The following is a 12210-nucleotide window of genomic DNA, read 5'->3' as shown; positions in this document are numbered from 1 at the left end:
TTTGGGAGGCCGAGGCGGGCGGATCACGAGGTTAGGAGTTCGAGACCACCCTGGCCAACATGGCGAAACCCCGTCTCTACTCTAATTTTTGTATCTCTAAGATACAAAAATTAGCCGGACGTGGAGGCGCGCGCCTGTAATCCCAAGTACTCGGGAGGCTGAGGCAGGAGAATCGCTTGAACCTGGGAGGCGGAGGTTGCAGTGAGCCGAGATGGTGCCACTGCACTCCAGCCTGGGCTACAGGGCGAGACTCCGTCTCAAAAAAAAAAAAAAAGAAAATCAGCCAGACCTCGTAGCATGCGCCTGTGGTCCCAGCTACTCCGGAGGTTGAGGTGAGAGGATCGCTTGAGCCCAGAAGATCAAGTCTGCAGTGAGCTGTGATCCTGCCACGGCACTCCAGCCTGGGCAACAGAGCAAGACCCTGTGTTTTAAGAAAGCAAACAGGCAGAAAAACTAGGTCCAAAAAATTGAGTTCAAAACACCAACTGCGTGTTCGAGAGTCTCAAAGCCCGTGGATAGACAAGGCTCATGTTCCCAAAGCATTGTTTTATAGCAAGATTGTTGGGAGCAAACAGCAGATTTAGGAAACAAAGCAGAATTCCTATGGATATTAAAATTTAAAAATTTAAAAGCACTGACTTTGCTGGGTCACCTTTATTTTATTTATTTATTTATGGAGACGGAGTGTCACTCTTTTTGCCCAGACTGGAGTGCAATGGCTCAATCTTGGCTCACTGCAACCTCCACCTCCTGGGTTCAAGCGATTCTCCTGCCTCAGCCTCCCGAGTGGCTGGGATTACAGGTGCCTGCCACCACACCCAGCTAATTTTTGTATTTTTAGTAGAGACAGAGTTTCACCATGTTGGCCAGGCTGGTCTCGAACTCCTGACTTTAGGTGATCTGCCCACCTAGGCCTCCCAAAGTGCTGGGACTACTGGTGTGAGCCAACTCGCCCAGCCGTGCTGGGTAACCTTGGAAAAGCAACTTCCCTGATGCTTGCATGCCCCCTGCACACACACACACATACAGCCTTAGAAATACATATGTGAAAAAGTTTGAAATGCACAGTTATCTTCCCTGAAATTTGGTTCCTCACTGCGAAATGAGATACTAATATTCACCCAGTTAGGTAATTGTGGAGAAAAGAAAACTCAACAACAGCACTGTGCTAAGTACTTCACTTACTGTAAACTCGTATGATTCTACAGCAACTGTAGGAGAGTACCACTACCAGCCCATCAGATGAGGAAACTGAGACACAGAGAGGCTAACTCATAAGGCCTTACAGCTACTGGATTGTCACAGTTTGGATTTGAACCCAAGCAGTCTGGCTCCAAATTGTACAGGTCCACAATTTTTTTTTTTTTTTTTGAGTTGGAGTCTCGCTCTGATGTCCAGGCTGGAGTGCAGTGGTGTGATCTCAGCTCACTGCAACCTCCACCTCCCAGGTTCAAGCAATTCTCCTGTCTCAGCCTCCCGAGTAGCTGGGACTATAGGCACCCACGACCCCTGGCTAATTTTTGTATTTTTAGTAGAGACAGGGTTTCACCATATTGGTCAGGCTGGTCTCAAACTCCTGACCTCAAGTGATCCACCCACCCTAGACTCCCAAAGTGCTGGGATTACGGGCGTGAGCCACCACCGCGCCTGGCCCAAGTCCACAATTTCTTATCTCAAACTTTTGGAGACAAATGTTTTTTCAGAATTCAGAACTGTTCAGATTTTAGAAATGTGACATGGCACATGTACATTAAATATGAGATTATCAGCAGAGTGTGACACATGCTCCATAATTAAACGTATTAATAGTTATTCAGGGCCGGGCGCAGTGGCTCACTCCTGTAATCCCAGCACTTTAGGAGGCGGAGGCGGGCGGATCACGAGGTCAAGAGAGTGAGACCATCCTTGCCAAGGTGGTGAAACCCTGTCTCTACTAAAAACACAAAAATTAGCTGGGCGTGGTGGCACGCACCTGTAGTCCCAGCTACTCGGGTAGCTGAGGCAGGAGAATCGCTTGAACCCAAGAGGCAGATGTTGCAGTGAGCCGAGATCGCACCACTGCACTCCAGCCTGGGCCACAGAGCAAGACTCCGTCAAAAAAAAAAAAAAAATGTTATTCAGTGAAACTCACTCATGTACACCCCATGGGATAAATAAGCACTATAAATAGCCTCAGCTCAGAGTTTTCCTCCCGGGGAGTTACGGTTACGACTGGTCTGGCCTTCAAATGAGTTGTGAAAGGCTTTAGGAAGTTTGTGGAATTCAGAATCACATATGAAAGGTCGTAGATAGGCGCTGGCTCTATAATTAGATAAGAGAAGGGCAAGAAGTTTGCGAAGCCCAAGGATGGGAGAGTGGCAAGGGGTACTTATGCACAGGGAGTACGGAGAGCAAAGCGCCCTGGATGAGACCCTGAAGGCACACTAAAGTTTATTATGTATGTGTGTTTGATTGAGACAGGGTCTTGCTCTGTCGCCCAGGCTGGACTGCAGTGGTGCGATCATAGCTCACTGCAGCCTCGACCTCCTGGGCTCCAAGCGATCCTCCCACCTCAGTGCACCACCATGCCTGGCTTTTATTTTTATTTTATTTTAATTTTCGAGAGACGAGGTCTCGCTACATTGCCCAGGCTGGTATCAAACTCCTGGGCTCAATTGAATCTCCTGCCTCAGGCTCCCAAAGTGTTGGGATTACAGACGCGAGCCACTGCGCCCGGCCGGTTTTTTTCCCCCTCTCAGCCCCGCGCTCCGCCCCGGGAACTCCGGGAGCGCTCCTGGTCGGCCGGCTGGCGCCCGCGGACTCTGCGCAAGCGCATGGTCGCCCCAGGGGGAACGAAGGTCGCTAACCGGGATCGGCGGGTCGGCGGCCTGGTTGCCATGGCAGCGGGGTCGCGGGCCGGCGCTAGGGAAGGCCTCGAGGCTGCAGGCGGCCAGGGCTGCCCGCAGATCCCCAGACCCGGACGCCCGATCCCGCAGCCCTGAGGGGCGGCCGGGCAGCGCCGCCACCATGTTCCTGGGCACCGGGGAGCCGGCCTCGGAGACGGTAAGAACGGGCGAGGGGGCGAGGCCGGGCGGGTGTCCGCGAGGCCTCGGATCGTCCCTGTCGCCTGCAGCCCCGGAGTCCCGCGCGGGGGCCGGCCCGGGGCGTGAGGATGGGGCGCACGGCCGGGTGACAGCTGCCATTATTGTTACCTCACAAGAGCGCGCTGCAGGCCCTGCGCCGCCTGCAGCCTCGCCCGCGCCCTCTTTCGCAGAGGCCGCCGCTTCCAGGAAGCTCTCCGGGACGCCGCGGCCTCGCCTCTGGGCGCCTGCGATCCTGCGGCCCGCAGGTGATGGAACCCACGGTGTAAGTGCCTCCGGGCACCCCCGATCCAAGGCCAGATCCACGGATCCCGTGTGGCCCCAAGCCGTCGGGGTAGGAGGGAGGCAGCCCCAGGGTCTGGGAACCCAGCTTGGTCAGAGGAGGCTTCCTGGAGGAGGATGGGGCCCGATGTACTCCCCAGGGCGAGGGTGCACGGGCCCTAGGTAGTTCCTTTGCCCGGTAAACACCTACTGTGTGTTAGAGACACGGGAATAAGCTGCATTCCATTGGGGGGGGGGCGGAGGGACAAGGTAATAAACAGGTAATTAAGATCATGTCAGAAAGTGAGAAGTGCTGTGCAGAAAATAAAACCATCACATTAGCCGAGCTGCGGTGGTGCCTGCCTGTAGTCCCAACTACTCAGGAGGCTGAGGTGGGAGGATCGCTTGAGCCCAGGAGGTGGAGGCTACAGTGAACTGTGATCATATCACGGCCCTCCAGCCTGGGCAACAGGGTGAGGCCCTGTCTCAAAAAAAAGAGAAAGCCCTTTGGGACGCGGGCAAGGAGCCTGAACAGAAGATGGGCATGAGCCTGATTATGGGGAGTCCTGCTGGCCATGCAGGGAATTTGGATTTTATTGGAGAAACAGAGGAAGCCTTTGGAAGGTTTCACATCAAGGGAACTGTGCTCACCTTGCTTCCTCCTAAGGAGACCACAGGGCTCAGTACATCTGCACCCGCAGTAGGAGCTTGGTGCTGCTGGCCAACTTGGAGCAGCTGAAGTTGCCTGCTTGTTCCCCAGGGCACCAAGTCCAGTCTCATCTGGAGGGCCTGCCTGTCTACACTGGCCTTCAGTTACTCCTTCTTCATCTGTAAGAACAGAACTGCTTGTTGTGATTATAAAAATAATTCGCGCATATTATTTTTTTTTATTATTTTTTTAAGACGGAGTCTCTTGGCCGGGCACGGTGGCTCATGCCTGTAATCCCAGCACTTTGGGAGGCTGAGGCAGCGGATCACGAGGTCAGGAGATCGAGACCATCCTGGCTAACATAGTGAAACCCCGTCTCTACTAAAAATACAAAAAATTAGCTGGGCGTGGTGGCGGGCGCCTGTAGTCCCATCTACTTGGGAGGCTGAGGCAGGAGAATGGTGTGAACCCAGGAGGTGCAGCTTGCAGTGAGCCAAGATCTTGCCACTGCACTGCAGTCTGGCAACAGAGCAAGACTCCATCTCCAAGAAAAAAAAAAAAGAAAAAAGAAAAGAAAAAAAGAGTCTCGCTTTGCCACCCAGGCTGGAGTGCAATGGTGCCATCTCAGATCACTGCAACCTCCGCCTCCCAGATTCAGGCGATTCTCATGCCTCAGCCTCCTGAGTAGCTGGGACTACAGGCGCCTGCCACCACGCCCAGCTAATTTTTGTATTTTTAGTAGAGATGGGGTTTCACCATGTTGGCCAGGCTGGTCTCTAACTCCTGACCTCAGGTGATCCACCTGCCTCGGCCTCCCAAAGTGCTGGGATTACAGGCGTGAGCCTCTGCTCCCGGCCCTATGTAGATCTTTAATTTCTTTCAACAATGGTTTATATTTTTCAGTGTACAAAGGCTATGCTTTTGTTAAATTTATTCCTAAGTATTTTATGCTTTTTGATGTTATTGTATATTGAATTTTCTTAACTTCATTTCAGCTTATTTACTGCTAATATATACAATAATATTTTTTATGAATCTCATATCCTGCAAACTTGCTGAACTCATTTATTATGTTTACTAGTTTTTTAGTAGATTCATTAGGATTTTCTATGTATAAAATCATGTTGTCTGTGAATAGAGGTAGTTTTACTTCTTTCTTTTCAATCTGAATGCCTTTTATTTACTTTTCTCACATTAATATCCTGGCTAGAGACTCAAGTATAATTTGAATTGAAGTGATGAGAAAGGACAGCCTTGTCTTGCTGCTGATATTAGAAGGGAAACATTCCATCTTCCTCACACTAAATATTGTGTTGCACTGGATTTTTGTAGATGCCACTTACTAGGTTGAGGAAATTCTCTTCATAGATTATTGAATATCTTTATCATGAATATTAGATTTTGTCACATGTACCTTCTATATCTTTTGAGAAAATCATATGTTTCTTTTTCTTCATTCTATTAATATGGAATATTGACTGATTTTTGTATGTTAAACCAATCTTTCATTCTTGGTCTTTGGGTGTGTGTGTGTGTGTGTGTGTGCGTGCATATAAATATATACCAGTACCAATTAGGGTACATATATATATATATATAAAATTCTTTTCATGCCTACTAGCATTTTGTTGAGGATTTTTGCAACTGTATTCATAAAGAATGTTGGTCTATAGTGTTGTTTTCTTGTGATATTTCTTTGTCTGCTTTTAGTATCAGGGTAATATAGGTCTCATAGAATTAATTGGGAAGCATTTCCTTCTTTTCTGTTTTTTAGAAGGGTTTGTGAAGGATTGGTGTTAATTTCTCTTTAAATGTTTGATAGACTTCACCAGCGAGACCATGTGGTTCTGGGTGTTTCTTTATTTCTATAAGGTCAGCAGTGAGGCCCTTCTTTTTTTTTCCCCCCCTGTATTTTGGTAATTTCGTGTCTTTGGGTTTTTTTCTTGGCTAAAGGTTTGTCAGTTTTGTTGATCTTTTCAAAGAACCAACTTTTGGTTTCGTTGATTTTTCTATTGTTTCTATTCTCTATTTCATTTATTCACTGTAATTTTTATTCCTTTCTTTTACTTCCTGGAGTTTAGTTTTCTGTCTCCTGGTTCTGAAGGAGGAAGTTTAGATTATTGGATTATTGCCTTGAGATCTTTCTTTTTTTTTAAATATAGGCATTTACAGCTACAAATTGCCCTCTAAACACGGCTTTTGTGTTTTTGATTACTTGTTTTTGTTTTTCAGAGACAGAACCTCACTCTGTTGTCCATGCTAGAGAGCAGTGGCACAATCACAACTCCCTGCAGCCTCATACACCTGGGCTTCAGTGATCCTCCTGCCTCGGCCTCCCAAGTAGCTGGGACTACAGGCATGTGCCACCATGCCTGGCAAATTTTTTAAATTTTTTGTCAACACTGGGTGTTACTCTGTCACCCAGGCTGGTCTCGAACTTCTGGGCTCAAGCAGTCCTCCCTCCTCGGCCTCCCAAAGTGTTGGGATTACAGGCACAAGCCACAGTGCTCAGCCTGCTTTTGTTTCTTTGTGGCTGGAGTGCAGTGGTGCGATCATGGCTCACTGCAGCCTCAACTTCCCGGACCCAGGTGATTCTCCCACCTCAGTCTCCTGTGTAGTTGGGACCACAGACATGTGCCATGATGCCCAGCTAATTTTTTGTAGTCTGTGTGTGTGTGTGTGTGTGTGTGTACAGGGTTTCTCCATGTTGCCGAGGCTGGTTTTGAACTCCTGGGCTTTGAGTCCCACAGTGCTGGGATTACAGGCGTGAGCCACCACACCCGGCCCTGCTTTTGTTTTTTAAGGTGGAAGATTAGGTTATTTATTTGATGTGATCTTTTTAAAATATAGACATTTACAGCTGTATGTTTCTCTTTGAGCCCTGCTTTAGGTACATCCCATAAATTTTGATTTTTAAAATTCACTCACTTTGGGAGGCCGAGGCGGGCGGATCACGAGGTCAGGAGATGGAGACCATCCTGGCTAACACAGTGAAACCCCATCTCTACTAAAAATACAAAAAATTAGCCAGGTGTGGTGGCAGGCACCTGTAGTCCCAGCTACTTGGGAGGTTGAGGCAGAAGAATGGCGTGAACCCGGGAGGCGGAGCTTGTAGTGAGCCGAGATTGCGCCACTGCACTCCAGCCTGGGCGACGAGCAAGACTCCTTCTCAAAAAAAAAAAAAAAAAAAAAAATTCACTCATCAGCCGGGCACAGTACCTCACGCCTGTAATCCCAGCACTTTGGGAGGCGAGGTGGGTGGATCACGAAGTCAGGAGTTCAAGACCAGCCTGGCCAACATAGTGAAACTCCATCTCTACTAAAAATACAAAAAAAAATTAGCCGGACATGGTGGTGCATGCCTGTAGTCCCAGCTACTCAGGAGGCTGAGGCAGGAGAATTGCTTTAACCTGGGAGGCGGAGGTTGTGGTGAGCCAAGATCGTGCCATTGCACCCCAGCCTGAACAACAGAGCAAGACTCTGCCTCAAAAAAAAAAAAAAATTTCACTCATCTAAGATATTTTTAAATTTCCCTTGTGATTTCATCTTAGACCCATTAATTATTTAGGAATTTGTTGTTTAATATCCAGGCCAGGCACAGTGGCTCACACCTATAGTCCCAGCACTTTGGGAGGCTGAGGTGGGCGGATCACCCGAGGTCAGGAGTTCGATACCAGCCTGGCCAACATAGTGAATATAACCCTATTTCTACTAAAAATACAAAAATTATCCAGGCGTGGTGGCGGCGCCTGTAATCCCAGCTACTCAGGAGGCTGAGGCAGGAGAATCGCTTGTACCCGGGAGGTGGAGGTGGCAGTGAGCTGAGATTGCACAACTGCACTCCAACCTGGGCGACAGGGCGAGGTTCTGTCTCAAAAAAAAAAAATCTATACATTTGTGAATTCCTTTCTTTTGTTGATTTCTAGTTTTCCTTATTGTAGAAGAATATACTTTGAATGATTTTCTCTTTTAATTCATTGAGGCTTTTTTGTGGCCTATGGTCTGCTTTATGTTTAATGTACACTTGAGTAGAATGTGTATTCTGCTGTTGTTGAGTGGGGTGTTCTGTAAATGTCTGTTAGGTTTTTAGTGTCTGCTGATCAAGTCTTTCTAACTGTTCATTGATCTTCTGCCTCGCTGTCCTGTCTGTTAGGTGCTTGGCCCTGCCAACACCTTGATTCTGGACTTCCAGCCTCCCAAACTGAGACAGTTAATTTCAGTGTGAAGCCACCCCATTTATTCTGTTATAGCCACCCTGACACAGGCTGAATGAGCTTAACCTAGTGTGGAAATAAGTGGCAACCTCAGATAGTGCTTGAAGGAGGCGGAACGGATTGGCCATTTTGTGTGTGTGCATGCATGTGTGTGTGTGTGCGTGTGTGTGTGTGCTGTATGGTTGTATTCTGCTGACTAGACTGTTGTGTGATTTCAGGTGCATGCGTGTGTGTGCATGTGTGAATGTGTGTGTGTGCGTGCGTGTTTGTGTGTGTGTATGCTGTGTATGGTTGTATTCTGCTGACTGGAGGCATGGGTCCTTGGACTGTTGTGTGATTTCAGGTGCATGCGTGAGTGTGCGTGCGTGCGTGTGTGTGTGTGTGTGCTGTGTATGGTTGTATTCTGCTGACTGGTGTCGTGGATCCTTGGGCTGTTGTGTGATTTCCGGTCCTGACTGCGTTTCACCTCTTCCCTGCACTATGACCGGCAGGCTGGAGGCAGCACAGCTGGAAGGGAGTGGTGGAGAGGGCAGCCATTGTGGGTGAGATCAATGCATTTTGTTTACTATACATAAAATCTCATTCCTTTGTTGAATTTCAGGTCATTCAAAAAGTCTTCAAGATTTTATTCACAGCAAGGAATAATGACAGATGTTTACAGAGAAAGTTGCTGCTGCTTTTCTAGACAGTTTTCTGCAGTTTCCCCTCTGTCCTCTGCAGGCACGTCCTTGCGATGCCCAGGGCTGATTTGGCTTTTCTGATCCCCCACTAACCTGTGTGTCCAGTTCCCAGCCTGCCCTTCCTCAATTTTGTACATAATTTTAATACACTTTGCTAAAGGAAAACTTCTCTCTATAATTGTCATATGCTGTTTATGCATTAAAAGGTTACCTTAAATAGGTGATATAAAAATGATATAAAAAATTTCAGTCAATGGCTGATTTTTTTAAAGGTTCCATTTATTTGGAATGCACCGTCTTAACTTTGCCCCTCGAAATGCAGTCACACTGCACTTATGCCCTGGCCTGTCTGTGTTCAGGGCAACCGGCTCATTGTAGTTGCACCTTATCCAGGTTATCATGCAGCCAGGTATTTCTAGTACAGTTTCTTATTCCAGTGACTTTGTCCTGGTCCAGGGAATGAAATAAAACTTGCACTGTCTGACGTCAGCACTAGGATGGCAAAAAGAAAACGAGGTCAGGAGATCGAGACCATCCTGGCTAACACAGTGAAACCCCGTCTCTACAGTTTCACACTGCTAGCAAAATTGGCGCTTCATGTACTATTAACCTTGTAGAAAATACGTTTGCTTTTCAGAATGCAGTAGCATACCATTATGATACTACATGGACTCAGCTATACCAGGGACAGGTGGCACAAATGTCATCACCTCCATCCCAAGCTGTAGCACTATTGGTTCATAATGGGGCATTCAGCTCTAACTTGCAGTGTCCGCATTGGAAAGCACACATATGATCTTCTGAGTGACTTTAAACATTTTATGCTTCTCTTTTTGGATTTCAATTTGAGTGAGTGAGTTAATACAGAAACATTTTTGTCTTCAAAAAGCTTCCTTTTTTTTTTTTTTTTTTTGCCATCCTAGTGCTGACATCAGACAGTGCAAGTTTTATTTCATTCCCTGGACCAGGACAAAGTCACCGGAATAAGGCAAGAGCCTTTATAGGCCCAAATGCCTTCTCATTGTAATGCATATGTTTTGGTTTTTGTTAGTTTTCATGTTTTTTTTTTTTTTTTGAGCTGGGGTCTTGCTCTGTTGCCCAGGCTGCAGTGCAGTGGCATGGTTATGGCTCACTGCAGCCTCAACCTCCTGGGCTCAAGCGATCCTCCCACCTCAGACGCCCGAGTAGCTGGGACTACAGGTGTGTGCAACCACAGCCTGGCTTATTTTTTAAATTTTTAAGATTTTTTTTGTAGAGACAGTGTCTCGCCATGTTGCCCAGGCCGAGTTTGCTTTTTAAAAGATGACTCTCACCAGTTCTTTCCAGGAGACAGTCACAGATTCGTTGTGCTTTGATGTAAAGATGAATAAGAGTGAGAACATTTATGTAAAAATGAAATGCTTTCAGCAAGAACTGGTTTTGTTTTTCTTTGTCAAGACACAATTCTGTGGGAAATAGTGTTACTAGATTTGCAGACATTTGCACGCCTTCTGGGCGGCGTTTTGTGTTTTGTTCCCCCCACCCACCCATTCCTTCTGATGAGACTGAGGAACTGGCTGCTGCCCAGCTGGAGTGTTCTGAGTGGCCTCGGAGCTGGATTTCTGGAGTTTCTGTTTCAGCAGCTGTGGACGGGCTGTTTTCGCTTTTGTAAACGTGATGGTCGGAAGCCCTGCAGGTGCCGTGGAGTTACAGTGTTTGCCTCTCTTCCTCCAGGGAGATGACAGTCTGTCCGCAGTCACCTTTGACTCTGACGTGGAGACGGTGAGTGCCGCTGGGCTGGTTGCGCTGCCCTTGCAGACTGCACTCGGATGCATAAAATAGGCCGTTCTCCACAATACTGTGTCGAGAGCTGGAATGCATATTCCGAATGCTCCTGGGTGTTTGAAAAGTTTCCAGCCCTTAGTTAGGTTTAAATACCTGTGGTGATAACTTTAAAACTTTTATCTGGACGTGAATCCTGAGCAGGGCTCACGTGAGGCAGATTGCTAGTCCCTGGCCAGCAGCTGGTTTTGCCCTGTACCCCACGCCCTCATCCTGATACTTGAGGGGAGGAGGAGAGCCCCTGCTAATGCCGTCGGAAGGACCCGATGGGAGAAGGCAGACCTGGGCAGCCGCCATCCCAAGCTGAACTACTGCCTGGCCTCCCAGCTCGGAAGGGAGAGGGGCAGGAGCGGTGTCTGATGGCCCGGTGGCACACTGTGGCCCCGGCCAGGGCTTTGGGTTTGTTTGGCAAGCTGTGCTGGGTAGAAAAGGAAGCGTGCCAATTGCTCTTATCGTGTATGAGCAAAAAAAGCTTTTCTTACTGCAGACGCAGATCTAGCAAAACTACAGCCAGCAGAACGAACCTGGCGCCAGCAGATCTCGATTCCATGTTTGCTCTGTGGACTCAAGGGGGAGCCTCAGCTCCACTGTCTCCCTCCAGAGACCTCTGTCTGCAAAGTTAAGGATTTTCCCTCCATGTCACAGAGGGCAGGGGATGCTCTCCTGATGCTCCCCAGAGGAGGAGGGATCCAAACCAAGTCCCGGGGAAAATCCCCCCCGCGCAGAGCATGGGGCTCACTGTTTCTGCTGGGGGGGAAGTGAGGAAACCTGGCCGCGGTACCCTTACCTGCTGGGTCTAGTGCAAGGTGATGAGTAAGTTAAGGTTGGAAGCATGGCAGCATCTTCCCCAGGCCACGGCACGACAGGTTGAGTGTCTCTAATCTGAAATCCAAAATGCTCCAAAAATGGAAACTTTTTGAGCACCCCCATGAGGCCACAAGTGGGAAATTCCACACTTAAGTACTTCACACAAGCTTTGTTTCATGCACAAAGTTATTAAAAACACAATATAAAATTATTTTTGCACTATGGGTATAAGGTATATATGAAACATAAATGAATTTCGTGTTTAGACTTGGGTCCCATCCCCAAGATACTTCATTATATGGATGCAAATATTCGCAAATCTGAAACACTCTTGGTCCCAAGCATTTCGGATATGGGACACTCACCCCGTAGTAAGTGGTGGAACCAGATCTGGACCCCGTTCTGTGAGATCTGGACCCCGTTCTGTGAGATCTGGACCCCATTCTGTGTTTTCTATCGTGGTTGTCACAGGAGACCACCTTCCAGACAGGGTCTCCCTTTGCTGGGCCTTCTTCCTTAGTGGGCTTTGCAGTTGACTTATCTGCAGGGATTCATCTCAGCACCTCCACCTGAGTGGACAGAGGTGCGCTGGGCTCCCGAGCTGGCCGTGCGGGCGGTTTGGGTGGGGGCAGATCCGCCATTTGTGTGGGACCCTCAGTCTGAACATCAGGAGCCCGGGCCCGATGGTTTTCTGTAAT

The 12210-nt window shown here is 48.1% G+C and overlaps 1 protein-coding gene across 6 annotated transcripts in view; it reads left to right on the top strand.

Moving 5' to 3' along the window:
• Positions 1-2802: 2802 nt before the first annotated feature.
• The window catches only part of IQCE (IQ motif containing E), a 53493-nt gene continuing 44085 nt past the window's right edge, over positions 2803-12210 (top strand). For 2 of the 6 annotated variants that reach the window (XM_030797170.1, XM_030797167.1), the window contains exon 1: positions 10447-10645. In XM_030797170.1, the coding sequence (XP_030653030.1) occupies positions 10541-10645 (105 nt within the window). In that variant the 5' untranslated portion in view covers positions 10447-10540. Of the gene's footprint in view, positions 3043-10445; positions 10646-12210 lie in introns of those variants that run through there. The other 4 variants (XM_030797169.1, XM_030797171.1, XM_030797172.1 and 1 more) reach the window with 4 other exon arrangements.

The sequence above is a fragment of the Nomascus leucogenys genome, chromosome 17 (genome assembly GCF_006542625.1).
Source record: "Nomascus leucogenys isolate Asia chromosome 17, Asia_NLE_v1, whole genome shotgun sequence".
Lineage (NCBI taxonomy): Eukaryota > Metazoa > Chordata > Mammalia > Primates > Hylobatidae > Nomascus > Nomascus leucogenys.
The sequence above is the reverse complement of the archived record's forward strand: the minus strand, read 5'-3'. Positions and strand labels throughout refer to the sequence as shown.